Source organism: Chiloscyllium punctatum, chromosome 7, assembly GCF_047496795.1.
Source record: "Chiloscyllium punctatum isolate Juve2018m chromosome 7, sChiPun1.3, whole genome shotgun sequence".
NCBI lineage: Eukaryota > Metazoa > Chordata > Chondrichthyes > Orectolobiformes > Hemiscylliidae > Chiloscyllium > Chiloscyllium punctatum.
Genome location: NC_092745.1, coordinates 74,938,410 through 74,965,682, shown reverse-complemented (window position 1 = coordinate 74,965,682; position 27,273 = coordinate 74,938,410). Strand labels below are relative to the sequence as shown.

Here is a 27,273-nt window from a genome sequence, read left to right as displayed (position 1 = left end):
AATTACTAACGTCTTCCACTGAAGACTGATGCAAAGTACTCATTCAGTTCCTCAGCCATTTCTTTGCTCCCCATTACCAATTCTCCAGAATAATTTACCAGCAGCTCAATGTCCACTTGTGCCTCTTTTGCTCTAGATATCTGAAGAAACTCTTGCAATCTTCCCGAACATTACTGGCCAGCTTGCTCTCATATTTAATCTTCTCCCTCCTTATTCCTTTCTTCATCGCCCTTTGTTGGTCTTTGAAGGTTTCCCAATCCTCTGGCTTCCCACTGCCTTTCGCCACATTATATGCCGTATTTTTTGCTTTTATGCCGTCCTTGACTTCCCTGGTCAGTCATGGTCGACTCATCCTCCAGATGGTATGCTTCTTTTTCCTCGGGATAAATTTTTGCTATGCCTCCCACAAACTCCTGCCATTGCTGTTCCACTGTCTTTCCTGCTAGGCTCCTCTCCCAGTCAATTTTGGTCAGCTCCTTCCACATGCCTCTCTAGTTGCCTTTATTCAACTGTAATAAAGTTACATCTGATTCCATCTTCCCCCTCTCACATTGCACAGTAAATTCAATCATGTTATGATCACTGCCTTCTAAGGGCTCCTTCACCTTAAAGCTCACTTATCAAGTCTGCCTCGTCGCACAGCACTAAATACAGAATTGGCTGTTCCCTATTGGGCTCCACTACAAGCTGCTTCAAAAAGCCATTTCATGGACATTCCACAAATTCCTTTTCTTGCGATCCACTACCAACTGGATTCTCCCAGTCCCATTTTCACTAATAAAGCATACCTACCCCCCCCTCTCTGCCTGTCTTTTTGATAGGACATATATCCTTAGATATTTAGCTCTTAGTCCTGTTTATTTTGCAGCCACATCTCCATGATGCCCACCTCATCATACCTGCTAATTTGGATTTGTGCTTCAAATTAATTTAAGACCATAAGACATAGGAGTGGAAGTAAGGCCATTCGGCCCATCGAGTCCACTCCGCCATTCAATCATGGCTGATGCGCATTTCAGCTCCACTTGCCAGCGTTCTCCCCGTAGCCCTTAATTCCTCTAGACAACAAGAACCTATCAATCTCGGCCTTGAAGACATTTAGCGTCCCGGCTTCCACTGCACTCCGTGGCAATGAATTCCACAGGCCCACCACTCTCTGGCTGAAGAAATGTCTCCGCATTTCCGTTCTGAAATGACCCCCTCTAATTCTAAGGCTGTGTCCACGGGTCCTAGTCTCCTCGCCTAACAGAAACAATTTTCTAGCATCCACCTTTTCAAAGCCATGTATTATTTTGTACGTCTCTATTATATCTCCCCTTAATCTTCTAAACTCCAACGAATACAATCCCAGTATCCTCAGCCGTTCCTCATATGCTAGACCTGTCATTCCAGGGATCATCCGTGTGAATCTCCGCTGGACACGTTCCAGTGCCAGTATGTCCTTCCTGAGGTGTGGGGACCAAAACTGGACACAGTACTCCAAATGGGGCCTAACCAGAGCTTTATAAAGTCTTAGTAGTACATCTCTGCTTTTATATTCCAACCCTCTTGAGATAAGAGACAACATTGCATTCGCTTTCTTAATCACAGACTCAACCTGCATGTTTACCTTTAGAGAATCCTCGACTAGCACTCCCAGATCCCTTTGTGCTTTGGCTTTATTAAGTTTCTCACCATTTAGAAAGTAGTCCATTCCTATATTCTTTTTGCCAAAGTGCAAGACCTCGCACTTGCTCACATTAAATTCCATCAGCCATTTCCTGGACCACTCTCCCAACCGGTCTAGATCCTTCTGTAGCCTCCCCACTTCCTCAGTACTACCTGCCTGTCTACCTAACTTTGTATCATCGGCAAACTTCGCTAGAATGCCCCCGGTTCCCTCATCCAAATCATTAATATATAATGCGAACAGCTGTGGCCCCAGCACCGAACCCTGCGGGACACCGCTCGTCACTGGCTGCCATTCTGAAAAAGAACCTTTTATCCCAACTCTCTGCCTTCTGTTAGATAGCCAATCCTCAATCCATCCCAGCAGCTCACCTCGAACACCATGGGCCCTCACCTTGCTCAGCAGTCTCCCGTGTGGCACCTTATCAAAGGCCTTTTGAAAGTCCAGATAGACCACATCCACTGGGTTCCCCTGGTCTAACCTACTTGTTACCTCTTCAAAAAATTCCAACAGGTTTGTCAGGCATGACCTCCCTTTACTAAATCCATGTTGACTTGTTCTAATCAGACTCTGCTCTTCCAAGAATTTAGAAACCTCATCCTTAATGATGGATTCTAGAATTTTACCAACAACCGAGGTTAAGCTGATTGGCCTATAATTTTCCATCTTTTGCCTTGATCCTTTCTTGAACAAGGGGGTTACTACAGCCATCTTCCAATCGTCCGGGACCTTTCCTGACTCCAGTGACTCTTGAAAGATCTCAACCAATGCCTCTGCTATTTCCTCAGCAACCTCTCTCAGAACTCTAGGGTGTATCCCATCGGGGCCAGGAGATTTATCAATTTTAAGACTTTTTAACTTTTCTAGCACTATCTCTTTCGTAATGGCAACCATACTCAACTCAGCCCCGTGACACCCTTTAATTTTTGGGATATTACTCCTGTCTTCCACTGTGAAAACTTTATTTCTTATACCACACGCATTCAGATACACCTTCAGTCTTGTAATTGACTGTTCCTCTTCTCATTGTTATTCATTTATTCAGTGTGTTTGGAGTTTGATTCCTGACCTTCGCCACACTGTCCTATTGTGTGAGTAGACTTTAATACCCTCTGTTGAGTTCTTCTTTCTTTTCTTATCTTTCATATCTTTCAATGCAGAATCCACCTCATGTTAACCTGTAGCTTTGCTTCCCATTGCCGTCATTATACTTTTTGGAGTTTTTCCCTTCCCTTTCCTCCATGACACAATACCCGCGCTCCCCCACCCCCAACTTCCTAGTTGAAAAGTTCTGTTGACCACCCTATTTACCCTTTTTGCTAGAACACTGGCACCAGTGGTGTCCTGCTCTAATACTGATACCAGTGCCCATGAAAAGAAACCCCTCTTTCCCGCACCACTTTTTTAGCCATATATTTACTTCCCTTATTCCAGTGTCTGGTTGAGAGGTGACCTTTTGGAGTACCGTACACAGTTTGGGTCACCCTGCTGTAGGAAGGATATTATTAAAGTGGGGAGGGTATAAGTAAGATTTACAAGGATGTTACCAAGACTGGAGGGTTTCTTTTACTCATTCACAGGATGAAGGTATTTGAGCGGCATGGTGGCTCAGTGGTTCGTACTGCTGCCTCACAGCACCGGGGACCAGGGTTCGATTCCCGCCTCAGGCGACTGTCTGTGTGGAGTTTGCACATTCTCCCTGCATCTGCATGGGTTTCCTCTGGGTGCTCCGGTTTCCTCCCACAATCCGAAGATGTGGAGGTCAGATGAATTGATCATGCTAAATTGCCCATAATGTTAGAAGCATTAGTAAGGGGTAAGTCTAGGCTAGGGGAAGGGTCTGGGTGGGTTGCTCTTCGGAGGGTCAGTGTGGACTTGTTGCGCTGTAGGGAATCTAATCTAGTTAGATCAGTATTTATTGCCCCATCCCTAATTGCCCTGACGGCAGTTAAGCGTCAACCATACTGCTGTGGGTCTGGAATGTCATGTAGGCCAGAGCAGGTAAGGATGGCAGTTTCCTTCCCTTAACGATATTAGTGAAACAGATGGGTTTTTCTGACAATTGGCTTCAAAGTCATGGTCATCATTAGACTCTTAATTCCAGATGCCCTTTTTATTCAATTCAAGTTACACCATCTGACATGGCAAGATTCGAACTTAAGTCCTGCAGCCAACGGCTGGGTTTCTGGATTAACAGACCAGTGATAATACCAATTGGCCATCACCTCGCCTGAAGGCTTGAGTTATAAAGAGAGGCTGGATAGGCTGGGTCCTTTTCTTACTGGAGCATAGGCCAGAAGGTGACCGTATAGAGGCTTATAAAATGATGAAGGGCATAGGTAAGATGAATACCTAAGGTTTTTTTTTCTCTAGGGTAAGGAAGCTCAAAACTAAAGGGCACATTTTTAAGGTGAGGGGAGAAAAATTTAAAAAGGAACCTGAAGGGCAACTTTTCCCACACAGACGGCGATTTATATGTGAAAAGAACTGCCAAAGGAAGTGGTAGAGACAAGTGCAATTGCAACACTTAAAAGACATTAGATTAGGTACACGAATTGGAAAGGTTTAGAGGGATATTGCCAGATGCAGACAAATGGGACTAGTTTAGTTTAGGAACCTTGGTCGGCATGGACAAGTTGGATCAATGGGCCTGTTTCTGTGCTTATGACCCTGACTCTATAACATGACCCGTTTTGTAAATTCTTGGTTGCCTCTTTAGACTTGGCTGCAGCTCCCATCTTTGTTCTTCTCACCCACTGCTGGTGCTGAATTTGACCAAAGTGTGTCAGGGAAATAGTGCATTTAGGCACTTGCCAATTAATCAATATCATTCAAACTTTGCAGTATTCATTAATCCTACCTTGGTGGTTTGGCCACTTTGAATGCTTCCAGGGTAATAGGTTTGACTTCCAGCATAATACGAAGGCACCACTTGCACTGCCATACTATAGTCCACATTGGTATTTACAGACGTGTGCTGGAAGGAAATTACAACTTAACACCTTAGCTTTGAGTTGTTAGGAATATGTGGCTCAATGAAACTGTTGCTTTTTTAGGTATCTCAATCCACCGTCTCAACAAATTTCACAATAGTAGCTCTCAGCAGGCAAAACAAATCTTTTACACATTGAAATATAAAAAGTAATGCACACGTGCTTAAAGTGGCAAAAAAAAACCCCAATCTCTCCCTACCATCCTCCACTTTCACCACCCCCCCCACCTTTAAAAGTGACTAAATCCCTAATATCCATCTTCACCAATACAGAGTTAAGTACTAGTGCAGGGATGTCTAACATACATGCTGTGGTCTCTTATGATTGCTTTTGCTACATTTGAAATAGGACACGATTCTCTTTGGCACCACTTGTTTCAAACGTTGAGCAACTGAGTGTTTTCACAACCTTCCCCTACATTTTGCCACACTGCACTTCCGCTACTGCAGTCAAAGTGCAGCATTCACTTTGCAGTGATCAGAGTTGAAAGGGAGTTAAAGATGGAGCAGGTAGGCATGCTGCAAAGGTCTTCCATCAAATGGTGACTTAAAGTCTAAGACTGGGGAATTAACATTAGAAATAGGGAAATGACAATTTCAATTAATATTTTGCATCAGTTTTTACAGACTACACAAAAAGCATCGCAAAAATAGTCAAAAAAACAGAGTCAAAGGAAGGGAGCAACTTCAAACAATCACTAGAACAGTGATAGTACAAAGTATGTTAAGAAAATCTGATGCAGAACTAGGTTGCCCCCACCATGCCTCTCCTAATTATTTGCTTCTCTAATCCCCTACCCAACCACTACTCCTCACTCACTTCTCTCATTTGTTACCAAATTGGCTTCAAGTCCACCAAAACACTGAATACTGAATTCTGAACAGCACTGACTCCCTCTGTTCCAGCCTGTCTTGTTTCCTTCATTGGACTGCGCTGCTCAGCTGGGAAGACTCCTACCCTATAAATTCACATGGGAAACTTCTCCAAAATCTATGTGGCCAATTCCTAGTCTGATGTGGATCAGAAATAGGGATTTTGATGCAGCTCTGAAGATTTCTGGCCTTTGATTAAACGTTCTGTTACTTAGTCTACTTCTAGAGTTTTTCCTGTACACACCAATTCCAAAGCATTCTTTACTCAAATATCATAATGGCCTAGAATATGTCCCCTTGCCTTTAGTCAATTCTATACTAGAGACTTCAGTTACAAAATAGCAGAGACTTGTCCAAGAAAAACTAGAGTCAGCAGAAGAATTAATCTTCACTGAAATCATGCTCCCTTTGCAACAGCATTTAAAAGGCAAGTCGAGGCTGCAGCAATGCTCTTCTCTCCATTGGAATAATGTAACCAAAATTTGGTCCTTCATTTGTCTTTATCTTGAGGATTTCGCTCAATATGGATCAATGTGAAATTTCTTATGTTTTGTCTGTACTACTTCAAACAATAGTAAATATCATTACCTTTCCTGCACACTATCTGTCAAAAACTTTATCATCTGCCTAAATTTAATTGTTATTTCTTTCCAGCTCCAATAAGTCATCACACACCTCTAATACTCTCTCTTTAGCCTGTCTACAGCCTTCTTTAATTGTGTTTCAATTTAATTACGTTCAAGTATTTCTTTCTCGATCATTGCTCGTGTATTACCTGCAATCAAGGGTCGAGTTTTGCCTTTCATTTTGTTAATACTTCCTTTGCAACCTACCCTTTTACATTTTTCTATTTGCTTTCATAGAAAGAAACAATAAGACATTTCAACTACTGCACGGTCCCACTGGGGCGACACAATGGCTCAGTGGTTAGCACTACTGCCTCACAGCAGCAGGGTCCCAGGTTCCAGCCTCGGGCAACTGTCTGTGTGGAGTTTGCATTCTCCGTGTCTGCGTGGGTTTCCTCCAGGTGCTCCAGTTTCCTCCCACAGTCCAAAGATATGCAGGTCAGGTGAATTGGCCATGCGAAATTGCCCAAAACTATAGGTGCATTAGTCAGAGGGTAGTGGGTCTGGGTGGATTACTCTTCGGAGGGTCGGTGTAGACTGGTTGAGCCGAAGGGCCTGTTTCCACACTGTAGGGAATCTAATCTAATCAAACTAGGAACAGGAGTAGGTAACTCAACCTCAAGCCTACTGCGCCATTTAATTATGATCATAACTGATCTCATCCCAGCCTGCTCCCCATAATCCTTCAATCCATTACCAATTAAAAATGTGTCTGTCAAATCCATAAAATGGTCTATCTTGGCATCCACTGCATTCTGGACTGGTGAATTCCACAGATTTACAACTCTGAGAAGTAACTTCTCATCTGTTTTAAGTCTACTATCCACTTTTATAAAGCTGGAACCTCTCATTCTCGACCGCTCCACATGAAAAAACAATTTCCCTAGTTATTTTGTCAATCCCCCATAGTACCTTACATCTCAATTCAATCTTTCTTATTCTTCTAAATGCCAGACAGTATAGGCCTAAATTGCTTAATTTGTCTTCAAAAGATAAAACCTTTACCTCTGGAATCAACCTAGTAAACCAACTGTGAACTGCCTCCAATACAACTACATCCCTCCTGAAGCAAGGGGGCCAAAACTGCTTACAGTATTCCAGGTGTATTCTCCCTAATGCCTTGTTCAGCTGAAACAACACCTCCCTAGTTTTATACTCTATACCATTAGCGATAGATGCCAAAATATCACTTTCTTTCCTTATTACCTGCTGCACCTGCAAACTAGCTTTCTGTGATAAAACAGAAATTGGTGAAAGAGAGTAGATTTAGACCTGAAGTAGAAACAAGAGAGGGAACATTTAACCTAAGAACACTCTTGAATAACATCTAGAAGTAAACAATATTTACATATGTTTCAGACTAAGTATTTGATCTTGGTTATCACAAAAAAGTTATTGAAGTGTGAAACTGACAGTAAAGACGAGATTTAATCAGAATTTTTGAATGCAACTTACAATATCTTGCTTGCATTCTGACAAGATATGAAATTCAGTTGAGTAAGAGGCATTGTGGTTGCTTTCATCTGAAAATGTTTTCAGCCTTCAAAAACTGATTCTTGGTCTCAACTGGTTAATCGATGAGTATCTCAAATTATTAAACCTTATTCAATTCTTAAGTCATAAAATAGCATATTTTGAGCAAGTAGTGAGGGGAGGATAAAAGATGCAGATTAAGAGGCCTACCTGCAATAAGACCAGCAGAGTAGCTTCATGAACCATGTAACATGAATGCAGGAAAAACAGCTAATTGACAAGAATTGTTGAGTATTGAGCCTGATTGTTTATATCTCTAGACTTGCACCCCATATTAAAAAATAGTTTAAGTAGAAAATTGATACCAGTGCAAAAACAATTACAAAAATGTAAAAAGCAAGGATACTAGGATACCACAGGCGTAAAGGAAAAAAATTAATTCTATGTAATGGCAGGAAAAGTGATGTGTTCCTGCTCAGCATGTGGGAGCTGCTGAACATCAAGGTGATCCAGAATAAATACATCTGTATTCAGTGTTTGCAACTCATTAAGCTCCATTTCATAGCTGAATAGCTGTAGACTATGCTGCAGACATTGCACCACACCAGAGAAGGCAGCATATGGATAATTTGTTCCAGGAGGCAGTCACACTCCTGATTAAGGAACCCAGAATTTGGGCAGAGTCAGAAAGGTATGACCCCAAGTCAGGTATAAGAGCATTTGAGGAATTTCAGCCCTTGCAACTGTTCAACAATTACAAGGCTTTTGAAAGCTCAAGGGCAAGGGAAAGAGCAAGAACTGCAACACGTTGACAACGCACTACATAGTACAGTGTTTCAAGATTGGGAAGGAAATAGAAACGTATTAGTAGAAGAGGACAGTATAACTAAAAAGGATAGATTCTGTTCTCTGAAGCCATCGACAGGCAGTAAAGTTGTCGCGACGCATGTCTGGTGCCAACATTAAGGACATCCCCTCAACGCTTTAGTAGGGAGGGGTGGACTCCAGTTTTCATTAGCCAGAGAGTCAGTGATATACAGCACAAAAATAACTCTTCAGTCCAACGCGGTCTATGTCAGTCAGATATTTTAAACTCATCTAGTCTCATTTGCCAGCATTTGGCCCATATTCCTCAAATCCCTTCCTATTTCATTCACACATCCAAACGCCTTTTAAATGCTGTAATTTACCAGCCGCCACAGCTCATTCCATACACGCACCACCCTTTGTGTGAAGTTGCTGCCCTCTGGTCCTTTTTAAATCTTTCCCCTCTCAGCTTAAACTGATGCCTTTTAGATTTGGATTCCACTACTGTGGGGAAAAAACCTTAACTACACACCGTATCCATGTTCTTCATGATTTTATAAATCCTTACAAGTTAACCTTATACCCTCCAATGCTCCAGGGAAAAAAAGACTCAGCCTCTCCTGATAGCTCAAACCCTCCAAGCCTGGCAATATCCTTGTAAATCTTTTCCAAATCCTTTCGAGTTTCACAACATCTTTCCTATAACAGGGAGGCTAGACTGTACGCAGCATTCACCAAGAGGCCTAACCAATATCCTGGACACCGACAAAATGACCTCCCAACTCCGATACTCAATGCACTGACCAATAAAGGCAAGCACACCAAATACTTTCTTCACATAACCCTATCTACTTGCAATTCCACTTTCAAAAACTATGAACCTGCACCCCAAAAACTCTTTATTCTACAACACTCCCCAGGACCTTACCATTAAAAGTATAAGTCCTGCCCTGATTTCCCTTTCCAAAGTGCTGCACTTTGCATTTATCTAAATTAATCTCCATCTGATCAAGGTTCTATTATACCCTGACACAACCTCCTTCAACGTCCACTATACCACCAATTTTCATATCATTTTACTAATCATACCTCCTATATTCAATTCAATATCATTAATATAAATGACAAAAAGCAGTGAACCTGGGTTCCATGTTGGAACCACAATATTTACACGTCTAGAAAAGAGGTGCTGCTGAAAGAATTTGAAGAATTAAAAGCTAAAGTCAAACCGTCCATGTAATAGTCTCTCGCCTATCCTATGCTAATTTGGTAGAGGTAAATAAAGTCAGAGTTAAACATATCTCTCAAAAGATCAGCATTGGAGAAATGGGAAACTAGCACCAGAGCTGAGTAATAGGTAGTTGTTCTAGTGGAATGGGCTTCACTAGTCCAGGCATGGGTGTCCTGACAGAGTGAATAACTAGGGCTGTACAAAGTAAATGGTGGTGGGTCTGCAGAGAGGATAGATAGACTTGCAAAGATATGGCACCATGGCATGGCAGCTGTTTAGAAAATACCCAAAATAAAACAGAAAACAACCGAGAGTATGTAAGCAATATTTTAAAAAGGTCAAGGGGGAAGAAAATGGTAAAAAGGCAAAATTAAAGGATCTTTAATTAAAGGTTAATGGCCATGATTGTTTCGCCTTAACAGAAACAGGTACAAGAATATCCGAATTGAGAACTAAGAATTCGGAGGTGAGACATATTTTTGAAAGGGCAGATAGGAAGGAAAAAGGTGATAGATTAGCTTTGTTAATGTAAGTAAGAAATTATTTTGGATTGGAAAATGCATAATCCATATGGATGGCATTAAGAAATAAAAAGGGGAAGGAAATACAGATAGATCTACTTACAAAACTAGGAAAGGCCTTAAAAATATTGCAGATCAAGAAAGAATGTCCATTGTTTGATTCCTTTTGATGTTCATCCTCAATAGCAGCTGAAAGAAACAAGGCTGAGATTGAAGTGGATTGCGTTGTACCAAAAGTAGATATGTTTGTCGGTTTAGTAGAAATTATAACAGAGGATGGCAGCTGTGACACAGGAATTAGAAAGAAGACAGAAATAGTTGGAAGCCATGTTACGAAGATGAAGAATGTGTGAACAAAAAAAACTCAAGCTTATAATAAAGACTCAGCAGAGGCTACATTCTGCTTTTCTGTATGTCTTAGAAACTTAAAAAAATAAGAAGTGAGGATGGAAAGAGACACTTTTGAAATGTGGATGCCAACATATATACCAAAAATACCAATAAAATGAATAAGACAAGAGGCACATAAAGAACACCAAAAAAGTGACAGACAAGTCTTCTACTATAACTTGCATTTCGTCAACTTGAATTAGCTCTAATGCAAATGTCAAATTGTGAACATTGTTTGTCCAACACAAACTTTCTACTGAATGGGAATAGAGATTTACTATTAGCAATTTTCTATAGCGCAAAGATGCAGAGGAACACAACTGTTGCATTATTGCAGAATGACCTCTGCAGAAAATGACAGTATTTCAGTCATTAGATCACAGCTAAAAAGTTATAGATCTCTCTTCTAAGATAAAGTGGGCAGCAGAAGCAGCAGAGGATTAGCTAATTAACAGGAAACAGAGTTAAGGTAGATGAGTAATTTCTAGGTTGGCACGTTGTAGTAAGTGCCACAGGAATTTGTACGAGGATATCAAGCAGATATAAAAGATTCATGGTGTTTTTTTCAAAGAGACACAGGGTATTTATACTGAGCAGTCTAGAGTGTATTCTTACCTTTAATCAACATGACAAAATCCGTTCTGATCATTATCACACTGTTGTCTGCAGGAGCTTGTTGTACACAAAATATTACCATCTTTTTATGATGCGAAAAATTATCGTGCATGACTTGAGATGTCCAATGGTTATGAAAAGTACTATAAATACATCGACTGTTTAAAAATTCAGTCAAAAGTCTGAACTATCACAACTGAATGAAAAATACACTCATTTTCTTCAGGTTTAAAGTGATGAAGGAGAACTGAAAAGCTTCTCTGAATCTCATTCATACTCCCAAACTGCTCAGCTAGCTGAAAGCAACTGCTGTTGGAATGCAGAAGACTTCTGTCATCAATAACTGGTTACTAGTCCACAGATCAATTATCCAAAGCTCCAACTGTGCACATCCCTTCAGTTCCAGTTCATCTGCAATCAAATTTTAAATCACTGCTTGAACAAGCTGCTTTGTAAATGGTGCTTCTAAGTTCCAAATTACTTGCTTTCAAAACATGCAGCAATTCTTGATTTTAAAACAGTTCATTTCTTATTTCAGTCCACAGTTAAAGATACTGCAAAATAAAAATAAAAATATACCTTGTCAGCTTCCACCTAACTGTGGATGTTCAACTCCATCTCACCATTACTGTCTTTAATGCACGGTTGCCACTTTGCAACTAAGGCACCAAATTTAGATGAAAATAATTTCTTGCAAGATTGTACAATGGGAATACCAATATCATATTCAACCTTATCAAGGCCTTTGCCATTATCTCTAAGTCCATCCTTAGCTACTCACTCAAGTTGCTAAAGATTAGAAGGCAGCTTGCCATTTCATGTAATGGAAACTTTTTCTCGATAATTAAACAGGACAGAGATTTGAAGCTCATTTCCACCATTTCACAGTTGTTCCAGATTTTTGCAACTTTCAATGACATCCTAACCATTTACAACTTTGCAATCACTTCAGAACTGATTATTCCAACACCTTTCTTGGTCTCATGGAGAACAGAAGACTACATATACAACTGCCAAATTTTCAAAATTCACAATATCCTCTGCGTTAAGGCTCATTCACCTATCACATCCAAATTCCATGAGCTATTCTGCATTTTCACTCAATCACATCCAAAATTCTTGTTAAAGTCTAAAAATGCTTTACAGTATTGTCATACTCTACATCATAAATTTCCAAATTTTACATCCAGTCCTGAGAATCACAGCCAATATGCAAAATAGTTGATTTATTTTCCTCCAAGTTGTTTCCATAAAATAGACAATAGGATCCAGAAGTTCACTTTTCTTGAAAAGCAACAACCAAAACAAGGATGGGGTAGAGAAAACAGTTTTGAAATTTCATCAGTGTTTTGTACTTTTTGTTACAGTAAACAAGCAAAGCTATCCTTTACAAAGAGTTCCATCTGTATAGAGTATTTGCAATTACCTCGTCAATCAAAAATGAACTACTTATGAAGTTAAGACAAGTAGTACATTGACAAATATATTAAATATGTTTTCTGGATTTTGCCAAACATATAACTCCCAAGTTGATGAGATGATTGGTGTGTTCTTTGGATTGGTCTTTTTAAATAAATTCAAGTCGCTAAATGTGTAAAGACAGTTAGTTACACTCAAAATGCAGTGGGTCTATACCTTGGCAACAGAAATTGCAGATGGGATATTCGACATTCCTTCATGCACACAGAAGCAAAATTATACATAAATTAGCATAAATCCTGAACCACTTGTTATGTTCTTGTAATCAATATTAAAACTAGCAATGCAATTAGGAGCCTTTCATTATCAAAGGGCCAAGGAATGCACTTTTAAAAAATGGCTTAGAAGGGAACATGAAAAATTAATCTCGCATATAAAAAACTATACAATTATTGAGCAAAAATGTACAATACAGCTAAACTGGCTGAAAAAGTCGAAAAGAAGAACATCTATTATGCAAAATGCTCAAGAACTGGTAGTGTGCTTTATTCAAAAGGGTCAGTTAAAGGATAGAATTTAAGGCAATTTTTATTCAGTCTAATATTTAGAAAGGAAGATATTACAAGTACACACCTCCCACTTCAACTAAACCCAAACTTCAGTATCTCCTTTTAAAAATGCATGGAAAATGCAACTAATGCCCTCCATCCGTAGGTAATTAAAGACAAGTGACATACAATTAACAGGTAGGCCCCTTGTGGTGCAATGGTAGTTTCCCTACCTCTGGGCCAGCTCCCACCTACTTCAGGAGGTGTGTACTGACAACTCTGAACAGGTGGAAGAGAAAATACCTATATAACTAACTGGGGAATAGAGATTTGATTTCTAAAAATGAAAAGCAAGAATGACAACTTTGTCATATTCATTTAGAATTTATTCAACATCAAGAGCCATTAGTTAAACATCGGAAAATTGAAAGAGAGAAGTTTGAAAGAATTACTTTCCGAGCAAAAGTAAAATTCATAAGAAATTACCAACATTGGCAATTTTTGTAGAAGCTTTCCTGAAAATTTATGACACTCATAGGTGCTCATTTGCTTGGATGCATTTTCGATTTCTTACCTGGTTATAGAACATTTCAACAGGAGCTGCGGATGTCTGAACAAAAGTTGGGGCTGATACCTAAGACCAATAAAAATACATGAAAACTTGAGGAACTTGCTGAATTCTGAGAGAGATTAATCTTATATATTTGTGACAGAAGATTTATTGCTACATGACAGTATTATCTAATAAATTAGTGGGCATGAATAAAAACCCCTAAAAATCAAAATGTAACCTCAAAGAAAATCTCCAGTGGAACCCTCAAACAAGAAAAATGATGATCTCGGCTCTGAAAGGGCAACTGATAAAGCATGGAAGGAGTCCCTTTGGACCCTTGCAAGCCATGCAATGAATGTTTCAGAAGGCTTTATTATTACAAAAAGGAGGCTTCAGAAGTTGAAAGTCTGATCATTGCTCCATTAATTTAAAAAATTATGGATGCCGAAAATCAGAAACAACAACAAATTGTTGGAAAACTCAGCAAGTCTAGCAGTACCTGTGGAAAGAAAGCAATGTCAACATTAGTCGATAGAGTTCAGCAGGGTTGGGTGGCATGGTGGCTCAGTGGTTAGGACAGCTGCCTCAGCGTCAGGAACCCAGGCTCGATTCTAGCCTTGGGCAACTGTGTGAGAGCTTCCACATTCTCCCTGCGTCTGTGTGGGTTTCCTCCAGGTGCTCCAGTTCCCTCCCACAGTCCAAAGATGTACAAGCCAAATAGATTAGCCATGGGAAATGTGGAGTTACAGGATTAGAGGGAGTAGAGTAGGGGGAATGCTCTTCAGAGGGCCGGTGTGGGCTCAATGGCCCCAATGGTCTAGTTCCGTGCTGTAGGGGTTCTACGATTAACAGTTCAGAACAGAAGGGTCACTGGACCTAAAATGTTCACTCTGCCTTCTCTCCACAGATGCTGCCAGACCTGGATGAGATTTCCCAGCAATTGGTTTTAGGCTCAATTAATAAACTTGCAGTCAGAACAATGTTGAACCATTTACACCAACTGGGGAGGTGATGGCAAGTGATACTGGACTAGCAATCCAGAGACCCAAGTTCTGGGGTTTCAGTTCAAATTAAACAAAAGCTGATGGTGCAATCTGAATTCAATTAATAAGTCAGGAATTAAACAACTTTAGCTCGTCTAATGGTGATCCATGAAATCAGTTTTGTTGCTTGTTGCAAAAATACACCCAGTTCACTAGTGCCTTTAAAAAAAGGGAATCTGCCATCTGGCCTATGTGTAACTCCAGACCCACAGCAATGGGATTTACTCTACAATGTCAAACAGACTAACAAGTCACTCAGTTGCATCTAACCACTACAAAGTTTCATTTAAGGCTCAAAACGAGAAGGACCACCTGGCACCAACCAAGGCACCGAAAATGAGAAACACTCAGGAGTCCTGTCGACTCGTCAAAGTCCTCCTTAGCAACACATGGGGCCTCAAGTTGAAGTTGGTCAGCTGCCCCACGTACTAGTCAAGCAACAGCCTGGGATTGTAAGGTATAATTCTGAGCATATGATTACCATGCCGACATCATAACCATTCCATCAAAGTTAGCAAACAGTTGCATACCACCGGGAGGTGTTTGTGTGAGAGTCTTGATCATTGACTACAGACTCAATGAGGTCTCACGGCATAAGATCAAATATGGGCAAGGAAACCGGATTGTCACCAACATCAGCCCTACCAGCAGTTGATGAATCAGTTCCCCTTTAAATCACCACTTAGGAGTACAGATGGTGGCAAAGAACTTCAATGTGCATTATAAAGAGTGCCCTTGAAGCACCACTTTGGACTGGGCTGGTCAATTCCCAAAGGACAAAGCTGTTAGACTGAATCTGTAGCATGTGGTGAGGGAACCAATAAGTGGAAAAACGTATCTGCCTTTGTCCTCAATCGAAATGCAGCAGACGTATCTGTCCATAAGTGAGACAGTGATCACTATACCATCTTCAAGAAACCAAAGGCCCATTGTCAGTGGAGTTACACTCCTTTGTGTAACTGGAGGAGGAAACCTCAATGCTAAATTGTACACTTTTCAAATAGATCTAACAACTCAAAACTATGCATTCATAAGATACTGCAGGCCATCAGAATTGTATTCAAATACAATCTGTCGCCTCAGCGACCAGCATAACCCTCACCATCCTTGTCGCCAAGCCAGGGGATCAACTTTGATTCAATGAATAGCGCAGACAAGCATGCCAGCATCAGCCCAGAATACTTTAAAAAATTAGGCATTGACCTGGTGATGCTACAATATAGGATTACTTATATTCTACATAAATGGAAGCAGCACGCAGTAGATAAGAGCTAAGTTACAATGGATCAGATCTAACCTCTGCAGACTTGGTTTATCCTGTCATGAATAGCAGTGAGTAATTTAAAAGTTTGCTGGAAGAGGCTCCACAATATTCCATCCTCAGTTGCTGGGGAAGACCAATACAGTAGTGTAAAAGACAAAAGGTACTGGCATCAATCTTCAGCAAGAAGTGCCAAAATTCATCTTTACTGTCACCTGAAGATCTCCAGTATCAAAAGGTGTCACCCTTCAGCCAATTTGATTAACTCCAGGCAATAAACAAAGCTACTGAAGGCAACTGTCATGGACCAGACCAGACCAGACCAAACCAAACCTTACCCCAGCAAAACATGTCAAAAAGATAGCCTAGGCCCTAACTTTTTCTTATTTTAAAGACAAGTGCCAAGCATTGCATTTTGGACACAATTCAATTGGTCAAACTATTGGACTTGAAGCAAAACATGCTTTAGTCATACACTATAGTTAAGATGCAGACAAAAGAAAAATAAATGAAAAAGAAAACTGGCTTAACTGTAACTTTCGCAAAATAGTAAAATAATAAACTACTTAACTTTTTCAATATAGTAACATCGCATGAATACACACTTGGCAAAGGCAAATACAGTAACTGATTGGAATTGCATGCAATTCCACCAGTAGGAAGAGAACCCAAGCTTTTAGCTATAGCAGAGCAAGAGCTTTGCAGCTTTCACAACCCCAACAGCTATTGAAAATACTGGTTCTTTGGGAACTTGACCCCACCCATTCAAGCTGTTCCTCTTGTTCCAACTTTTAAAAGACCCAAGACTTCACAAGCTATTTACTCTGATTTAAAGCAGACCTCTCACACCTGTCTCAACCTCTATTTAAAAAAAAAGGACAAAAACCTCTTAAAGCCATAGTATTGTCACACAATGAAGATTGCAAAAGTTACAGGCAACTGCAATACTTGCTCAAACCAGGTTGGGTATCCTTTATCCATATATCCAAAACCCCAGACCTGAAAACCAAAAAGTGTTTTAAAAGAGGACCCAAACACTCCGAGAGGCACACTGCATTTGGGCCCTTTGGAGGAACAAAAGGCTTTAATTTTGGGTCTGAACTGGCCAACTACCACTAACTTCTGCAGACCTACTAGTGATCAGCAAAATGATGGCGGGGTAGTTGAATTGCTATTAAGTGGCACTTAACTATAATCAGATCATTACTTTCAATTTGAGTTTCACCAAGCCCACACAACCTCTGACCTCCTCACAACCTTAGCCCAAATATGGACAAAAGAACTCAACTCCAGGGGATAAGTGACGGAAACTGCTTTTGAGATCAAGGCAGCATTTGACCAAACATGACAAAGAACCATATCAAAATTCAAACCAATGGGAATTTGGGGGGGTGGGGGGGGATCTTTGTTGGTTGGAGTCCATAACTAACACAAAAGGAAGATGTTAGTGATTGTTGCAAGTCAGTCATCAGGAGGCACAGGAAATCAACGTAGGAATTCCTCAGGGTAGTGTTTCAATCCCAAACATCTTAACTGTATCAATGAGCTTCCAACCACCATAAAAGGTCAGAAATCTCTCCCTCACCAATTGTGAGAAAGGATTGCAGCTGTTCAGGAGACCAATCACAACCAGCTGTTCAAAGGCTGGAAAGATAACATACTTTTAAAATATATATTTTTTAAAATTATGTAGTTTTTAGTCATCCATTATTGGTTCCTAAAAATTTTCCAAGCCTCTGACTTCCCACTAATTTTCCCCACTGCATATGCCTCAATTTTTGACTAGATGCTGTTTGACCACTTTTGTTAACCAAAGATAGTTTGTTATTCTCATTGAGTCCTTCTCTTTATCAAGATTTTTTTTTGCTGATTGTTATGAAATATCTGCTTACTGATTTTTCCCTCAAGTCCATTTTCCCTGCCTACTTTAGGGAGTTCTTTCTTCACATCACAAACCGATTGCCCTTATTTTAGTTGAGAACACTGGTTTGAGACTCCATTTGCTCTCCTTCAAACTGAATTTGAAATTCTACCATGTTGCGATCACTACCCTGTAGAGAACTCAAAAATACAAAATCTTATTAATCCTACATCATTACACATAACTAGATCTGAAAATGACTGTTCCCAGGTCATTTGTGCATACATTGTTTTAAAATAAAAAGCCTGATACATACAAATTCAATTCCCACATTCCTTTTGCCAATCGGATTTGTCTAGCCATTACACAGATTAAAATGACCAAAGTCAACTGTAGTGTCCTTCTGGCATAACTCTATAATTTGTTGATTTATACATTGTCCTACAGGTGAATCAACTCTTCGGGGCACTGTAGACGACAGCCACACATGACTTCTGTCTCTTGCTACTCCTTATTTCTATCCAAACAGATTCAACATTATGATCTATTGCACCTGTATCACTGTACTAATATTTTCCTTTATTAACAATGCTTTCTCACCATCTTTTCTTTTTATCTATTCTTCCAGAACATCAAATATGCTTGAATATTGAGCTACCAGTCCTGGTCACCTGTTGCGACATCTCTGCAACAGCTATTATGTTGTATTCATTCATTCCATTGGCACCAACTTATTTATCTTTGTAGCTGAATGCAAGCAGCATTTGTAGACAGCCTTGAGCTTTGAGTTTTTAGCCATTACTACATCTGATTCGATTTGCTGCTGCCCATTTTGTGTCCGTTTTGTTGCATTTTATCATTGCCTCTTCACTACCTTACATTTCTGCTCTCTCATTTCTTCTGATTTTTTAAAACTGTGTTGCAATTGAACCCTCTACCCACATCAGTTAAAGGCCCTAAATACAATGTTTGTTATACAATTCACCAGTTCCAAGCATGGTTCAAATAAAGCCTGCCCCCACTGAACAACTATCATTCCCAGTACTACCGCGTCCCATGCTCCCTCTGGTTTTTCTTTCCACTGTGCACAGGCAAATACTACTTCATTTCTTTTTTTCTCCCAGACTTGAATGCTGCTGTGGCAGAGTGCTTTGGACAGTTTGCTCATCTTCCCTGCAGCCTGTGCCCTTGCCAACATCAGGAACGCGAGTCTCGTCTCTATTAGACAAAGACACTGGCTAAAGCTACTCCAAAGATAAATTCTGGATCCCAATATCTGCTTCACTCAGTCACAGCCTCCTTGTCCTGACGTGGACCAAATTTCATACAATTAATGCAATGTGTGTGGCTGACTCTTGAAACAGTGTCCAGGCAAGTCTTTCTTCCTCCTTGACGTGTTGCAGCAATCATAGCTCAGACCCCAGTTTCAACTTCAAACTGAACTCAAGCATCCAACACTTGAAATGGATTGCACCATTGCCCACCAACTCCCACATAATATAGCCACCACACATCCTTACCTAGCCATCTCTATTCAATTTAATTTGGGTGCTAAACATTTTAAAATAAAATTTTCTAGCTGTACTCCAAATGGGAAAGTATTCTACCACCTGGACTAAAAAAAGACAAATAACACCCAATCACCTGCTTTCATGTGACACCACTTGACAGGTAGAAACAGGGTGAGGGACTCTGTGCTGCCTGCTTTTATCTCATCATTGCTGACCTTCTCACACATTCTTCTCATGCATTTCAATTACGCTGAATTGCTGCGCACATCTCAATCTCTAAGTCTATCCAACATCGGCAAGACACAATTCAGGAGTATGATAGAATACTCCCAATTGCCTGAATGAGTGCAGTTCCAACAACACTCAAGAAGCTTTATGCCATGTAGGATAAAGGAGCCTACTTGACTGGCACCCCAACCAACACCTTCAACATTCACTCCCTCTACCACTGTGGCAGCAGCACATACCAACATGCAATTAAATAAAACAAGATAGTGGAGATCAGAGACAAAAACAGAAAGCATTGCTGATGAAGAGTCATCTGACTCAAAACGTTAACTCTCATTTCCCCACAGATGCTGCCAGATCTGCTGAGTTTTATTGGCACTCTGTTTTTGTTCAAGCACCTTCCAAACTTGTGGCCTCAATTCACCTAGCTAGCTCCATTCCAAGCCACAAACCATTCTGACTTGGAACTAAATCACCACTCCTTCACTGTCACTACATTAAAATCATGGAAACCCCACCCAAACAGCATTGTGGGAGTACCTAAGCCAAATGGACTGCAACAGATCAAGGCAGCAGCCCACAATTAGTGATACAGAGATAAATAGTGGCCTAGCCACCTGTTGAATGAATAATAGAAAAGGAGTTAGGAAGAGGTGAAAACAAAGACGTTTATACAAATTGCATAGGGCTATCTGCAGACAACAGTACTGGACACTGCCACAACAACTCTCTACGGGACTGCACTGCCTTTATGTTTTGAGCTCATGGAAGGAGGAAATGGCACTAGATTTTGTTGTTTTTTCACTCGTAAGAGAAAAAAAAGAGCTAGTAGGTATGAAGTACACCTTATCATTTTTTGAGAAAAAAAACTTACTGAAGTCCATCATTTTTTTCTAAGAATTTAAGTGACTATACTGGGAGTGAGGATTATTATTTTCCTTCATCAGGACCAATTCCCAAAGTTTTCCTCTTCCAAATCAGGCGTTTTTCTGAGGTACAAACATCCCTTTAGCCTTACTATATACACAAACATTCCACTGTGGCATGAAATATCAAAGCAATACTCAGCTTGTGTTTTTTATTATGCAAGCAATTCAGCGTTCAGCTTCACTTTATGCCCAATAACCATTTCTAATAAGAATAATCCCCTTAGACTCTCATTCTGTTCCAGAGTTTAGGTACAGAAAACTTAACATTCTAAAAACACTAGAGTGAGAGATAGCAAAGCACATTGTTCTCAAACCTGTGCACCAATGAATCAGCAGCAACAGATTTGATGCAACATCAGGGAGCCTCTGACTTGACTAAAGCTATTATAGCAAGTTTGCTGAATTTAACAGAGGATTCCAAGGGCAGAGCACACGAAAACATCTAGCCTATTTTTATTTAAGGAGCTAGAATACAAAAATACAGAATAAAGAAACTGTACTGCACCATGGTTCTTTCACAACCTATGGGCCTATTTATGTAATTAATGGCAATCTCAGTGATTTCACTTACCTCACACTGTTCTTTTTCACATCCTGCTACAAACGCCTCAGAGGAGTTGTGTGATGGAACATAGGTCTGGTACCACTGTTGCATGGCATCCTACCAATATAGAAACAATTTCATAGGCCTTTTTCCATACTGGTCTGTTCCCATCTCACTAGTTTTTCAGTTCACACAAATTGTTTTGAAACACAAATGTTACAAGGTACGTTAAAGGTTGTCTACTATATAACTAAGAATTAGGCTAAAATTAAGTTGCAATCTATTTTGGCCACATTCTTTTGGGCACATTTCATGGTTTATTGAAGTACACATATACTGGTTGTACATTTAAATTTCAGTTCTACCAAGGCAATGGAAAATTAATACATTTAAAATCCAACTTAAACAATATGACTGCAGCCGTTGCAAATTGCTTTCTGCAGCTCTACCTGTGAATATTCCCCACAGCTTGATGTGTACTCAGGATAGCAGTCAAATGCATACTGGGAGGTGGACGTCTGTAGCATTTCAGGGGCTGTGGCTGCCCTCGAGATTGCTGGATTTAACATGGATTCCAGAACTCCAGTCTGCTGTTGCCCAACGTTATGCTTACTGGCATTTCCAACTGGAGGGAACACAAGACATGAGTTTAAAAATTTAGAATAACAAAATTTAGAATAACCAATTAATTGGTTGGGTACACTGGACAGCAAGAAAGCAAAAACAAAATGAAAGTTCAGGAAAGTATCTTCCTATTTTTCTTAAAGATTGCAACTTCTCAGTGGCAGATTTTCAACAGTTCCAATATGGTTCATGAAACAGCAGACAAACATTATACAGGTTATTTGAATAAGGAAAATATTAAAGGTTGGCTTTGCCTACACATACATATTTATCAAAAATCCAAATTTTACAGATCGGAAGTAAATTTCTCCAAAATAAACAAAAGATCTCGGGGGGAAAAAAATAATCTCCAACAAAATAAACCTCTGCGCAGATACATTTTAAATTGGCACAAACCTACTGTAGGTGGTGATCAGAGACCACAGTCAACCTGACTACTATGCAAGTACCTATGTTGCATACCTATATCCTGAACATGCATCAAGAAAGAAATTCATCTGGAAATACTGGTAATGATATTTTGAACAGAGAGAGAATAATTTGAATAGAAAAATATTTCTCTACACTTCGTGCTTTGATGTCGCATTTTGCCTTGGATCAATGGCAGATTTATTTGCAGTGCCTCCTCATCATTCTTCCAAAAAATGCAACTCGAGGCGACCATAATTGATAGTCAAGACACAAAGTGAGGTTGAGAACTGAAACTTGGGGGTCATGAGCTCAGAACCAGTGTTGCCCCACCTCAACCAAAAGTTCTCAGTGAGGTAATGACCATGTTAATGCCTCAAAAGTGAGTCACATCTGGAAAATGCTTGGGAAGCACTGGTCTGAGCAGTTCAATTTTTCTTTTGAAACATTACGAACACTAGTTGATACATGCTGATATGCTAAAAAGGGATCACCTCCCCAGGTTTCTTACCTTGCAAATTCAGATTTGGCAGTATATTGCAAAAGTTAAGATAAGGATTGTTCGGTATTTTTAAATCAGGTGGTGGGACTCCCAACAATGACGTCTGGTTGCTCATTGTAGTAGTCTGTGGAGAAAAGGAGACTTGAACAACCATACATTTTTCCTCTGCCAATCATCTATTTGAGAATATAGACTAGAATATTTTTACAATCAGTGACTTCCTTCTGGTTTTCCTTATAATTATTGTTCCTGGATTTTAAAAATTGGAGATATTCTTAAAGAGTCAGGTTTCTAAAACTGTGATAAAACTATTCTGTTTCTTCCCTAGCTACCTCTTGCTTCAGCTAAATTTCTCACAAATGCCAAGTGACTCAAGTACCTTGCTCAAATGACCATTTGTGTGCGCAAACTTGGATGCTGACATAGTTGTTTACAAAATTTAATAAGATTCGTGTTTTGGACAGACTTTGACTCAGGCAAAATGAAGAAAAAGGTCAATTTATTCCAATTTTGCCCAACAGCAAGTTTGGGCAGCTTAGTTGTTACAACCTGACATTCCTTTATCGTGAGCATTCTATTCAATATGAACCAACAACGCAGTTGGGATAAAACATACATTGGGATAATATTCACTTTCTGCATCCTAACCAGAGTTCAAAATCTGCTTTGTGGATGGAAGTCAGCCTTCTTCCATGCCACCCGAGTTTCAACTTTACACCACAATCCAGAGAACTGATTCAAGCATTTTTACAAATTTGATTTCTACAAGGTCGATGGGAGGTAATACAATGTTTGCATCCTGTACAACATCTAAACTTGCATCCTCACATCTCTCTTATCAAACTTACAAGTGTCTGAGTGACTGGTCAAAATTTAAAGCTTAATATTCTTCCTTTGAAACCCCAATATATAAGTTTTTAACTACACTTGTGGTCTCTACTGCAGGTTACGTTCCTCTTACTCTTCATATTGAGAACCTAACCTATCCCACTTTAGCTGGAAATCTACTGCCATCAGGTGGTTGTTTGCTTTTTTCTTTACTCACACGCAGTTCTTCCACTTCAGCTTCACATACAGCTGGTTTGCCTGAGAATTCCACTGGTTTACCTGCAATTTTATGAGGGGGGGGGGAGGAAAGGTGTTCATCCTTAGGCAAACTTCTGGCTCTGTCCTGTCAACTTTTGTCATCTTCACTGGCCTTTCCTCGTCTTATTTTACAACCAGTACCCTACTTTGACCCATTCTGATCTTGCTGACTAGATTTCAGCCCTGTTCAATTTGGTGACCCTTTCTGAGCCACTCCAAACCTTAGGGGTTTTGCGTAAGCATGTTTGACTTCTGAACCTCATTTGCTCCTGACCTTTCTGCCCCGGCTCACTCCACCCTCCCCAGGTGCGCTAGAATGTCACTTTCTACTTGACGGTAACATCCTACTGCCAATTAAATCATCCTCCAATAAAATACTTAATGCTAGCACAGGCCAGAGTGAGACAAGATCTGTAACACATTTACTTGAAGTAAACTTTAACCACCAGTGGCACCACATACTCTTTTCCATGAGTACGTTTGTCAACATGCCAAATTTAACTTACATTCAGGTGGAAAATCTTTTATTTTACCCATTAGTAGGTATGGTGAGCACCCAATAATTTACCAGAATGCAGAGTACACTCTCTGGCTGTTTAGTGGTCACCATTAATTTTAGTGTAAACTCCTAATTGCTATCCTCGTCAACAATCATGCTCAGCAGATACTGACCTTTAACACTATAAACACTAGCTTTTCAGCTCAAATTTCTGCTAGAAATAAAGTTTTGATTACACACACAGTCATCTTGCAACAGCAGTAACTGGGGTGGTTTCCCATCCAAATCACTTTTAGTGATTGGGAGACAGTTTTAATTTCTCTGCCTGCCTTACCTTTTTTCTCCAGCTTGTGGCAGGAGCATTTACCTAACCCTTATCTCTCCCTTTTTGTGAGATTGTCTAGAGTTTAAGTTGGTGTTAACTCTCTGTCATGACCCAGAAGAACTACCTGTCTGCACCCTTCTGTTCCCTGATCCACGACATATTTCTGAATTGAAAAGGGTATTCAGGTTCTAAACTCAAGGAGAATCACCTCAAAAATGTTTTTGTAGGAAGCCTCAATTTTAAGTGTCCATACTGCCAAAAGCAGTTGCTTAAGCCACACAGATTCTGGGTATGTCTGGTCAGGATGCCATGGGATTGGGGAAATAGAGGAAAAGGGTCTTTTGGTCTTTGCCACTACCAAACCATGTTCTCTCTTTTACCTGCCCCAAAGCTGTTTTTCTGAAGTAAAGTTTATTTGTGTATTTCCAGATCTAAAGTATTTTTCTTTCCAAGCTTAATAAATTGCAAATGGCTTTCAACCCAGTAATTTAACTTCCCAAAAAGGTGTAAATCAGGAACAGGGATGAGTGCTTAATGTTTCTTCTCCAATTCTGCAGAAGGGTCACTGGACCCAAAATATTAACTGACTTCTCTCTATTAATGCTGCCAGACCTGCTGAGATTTTCCAGCTATTTGCTTTCATTTCAGATTTCCAGCATTCACAGTTCTTTCGATTTTTTTTGTACAATGTTTAATTCACTGCCACATCTCTTCCAGGCATGCCCACCTTGAAGTTCTGCTCGCTCTCTGACAGGATTTCATTCCAATCTTTTTTCTTGTTCACCGTTTATAAACTTCATTGTCACTTCTGGTGTTTGACAGGTATTTACCAAAACTCACTTCCACAGCTACATTACATTCTTCAATGGATGCATCTGGCTCAGACTTTTCCCACACCTCCAGTTTTGAAGGGTCATTGGACCAGAAACATTAACTCTGATTTCTCTCCAAACCCACAAATCTCTGGAGATTTTCCAGCAATTTGTTTTGTTTCTTAATGTCTGACTGACACACAGTGCCCCTTTAATTTCATTTCAGACTCATCTCATAACTCATCTCAAACAGGTCAGATGATCACTGTGGTCACCAAAAAGTCAGTATATTTCCTTTTTTGAAAAGGAATCAAGTCTCAGATAATAAACTCAATTGATGGAAGTTTAAAATTGATGGTGGTAAAGTAAAAACTATTAAAAGAATCAAAAATACCTTTGGGAACTAGTACAAATCGTTAGTAGTCTTTAAACAGTGCCACATAAGATCAACTATTCTACAATCTAATAATTCACTATGAAATACCATATCCTGAAGAAATACAACCCGATGTAACTGCTTCCACACTCTAAGGCAAACGATATTAATATGTGCACTCAAGTGCATTAGATAGCAGGTGTAGGGTGTAAACAGTAAAAGAAATGGTAGGAAGAATGTAACAAAGGAGGAAGTGCCTCAATATTACTTACCCAAACAGCATTACTCATAGACACTTTAGGCTGGGTTTGTGCTTTTTGCTGACTGGTCAAGCTGCTCAGAAATGAATTAGGAATTCCTTGAAGATGTGCCTGAGTCATTGAAGCAGAAACTGAAGATGGCCCAATGACTACATTTGGCTTTTCCAACATTGATTTATGCTCATTTGTATTTTGTCCCAGGAGTTTCTGATTGGACTGAAATGATAAAGTCCCCACCAGTGGCTGAGTGGCCACTTTAGTGAATTCAACAGGCAATGCAGGAACTGGAATACCTGTGTCAAAAAACAGATACAAATAGTAGCAGAAAAATAATTTAGTTTTGCATTTTAAAACAATTATATACAACTATTCTAAATATGTGCTCATCTTTTTTTGTATTTTAGGGAAGACTTTCTTTCTCCATTAAAGGCACTCCCAATTCAGGTACAAGTTAGATTCAGTGCACAATACCTCCCCAGGATCTATCATTATGACATCTTAAGCACACTATATTTATATATTTTCTTCAACATCATATACTGCAAATTAGATTTTTTGGTTTGAGTTAGTAACTTGTGGGTTTTCAGTGTGTCTGAAGTTAATAATTTATAAATATTTCCATAGTCATGATTTCTTTAAAGCAATATTTGATGGAGAGTTTCCAAATTATTGGATTTTTGTTCACCGTCAAGTAAATAACAGGGTGCCAAGTTTGTTACAGATGTCTGGAACATGCCCTTTTTAAGCTCAAGGAAGACACCCATAGCTCAGAGGGGGAGGTTTTTTAAGTTGTACAATTAGGTTTTGGCAAAGCTTACAGAAGGAAGTTTGTACAGGCCAGTGCTTCTGAGGAAGAATGACACATACTGCATTAGGTAACAGAGTAAAGAATTAGTCCCAGACCAAAAGTGTTGGGATAAAACCTCTAAGAGGTTACTGAAAAGCAGAGTACATTTAAGTTGGTATATAATACCTCCAGAAAGAAGCTCCAATTCCAGTCTGCATGAAAATGTCCTAGTGAGGTATTAGAGATAGGAACTCTGGCACAAACACTGTACTGTACAAGAGATTTTTTTTTGGTATGATACATAAAGTATTTTTATGTACTGCACCAGTGCAGTGCTTTGGGTAAACCTAACAGCTATCAAGCCAAGTTTCAATCTGGAATCTGAATTGTACAGTATCAGTTGGGATCACACCATCGCTGATTATAAGCATATAAAATCATATCCAATAAAAATCAGATGACATTTGTTTTACATTTTATACCTGCAGTCAAAGATCGAA

General features: G+C 39.7%; 1 protein-coding gene across 4 annotated transcripts in view; it reads right to left on the bottom strand.

Moving 5' to 3' along the window:
- The window catches only part of raver2 (ribonucleoprotein, PTB-binding 2), a 95,671-nt gene that overhangs the window by 19,022 nt on the left and 49,376 nt on the right, over nucleotides 1-27,273 (bottom strand). The window contains exons 9-14 of one of the 4 annotated variants that reach the window (XM_072574055.1): nucleotides 25,999-26,279; nucleotides 22,638-22,752; nucleotides 21,544-21,719; nucleotides 21,122-21,211; nucleotides 13,739-13,798; nucleotides 4,530-4,646 (exon numbers count right to left, since the gene is read on the bottom strand). In XM_072574055.1, coding sequence (XP_072430156.1) covers nucleotides 4,530-4,646; nucleotides 13,739-13,798; nucleotides 21,122-21,211; nucleotides 21,544-21,719; nucleotides 22,638-22,752; nucleotides 25,999-26,279 — 839 coding nt within the window. The remainder of the gene's footprint in view (nucleotides 1-4,529; nucleotides 4,647-13,738; nucleotides 13,799-21,121; nucleotides 21,212-21,543; nucleotides 21,720-22,637; nucleotides 22,753-25,998; nucleotides 26,280-27,273) is intronic. The other 3 variants (XM_072574058.1, XM_072574056.1, XM_072574059.1) reach the window with 3 other exon arrangements.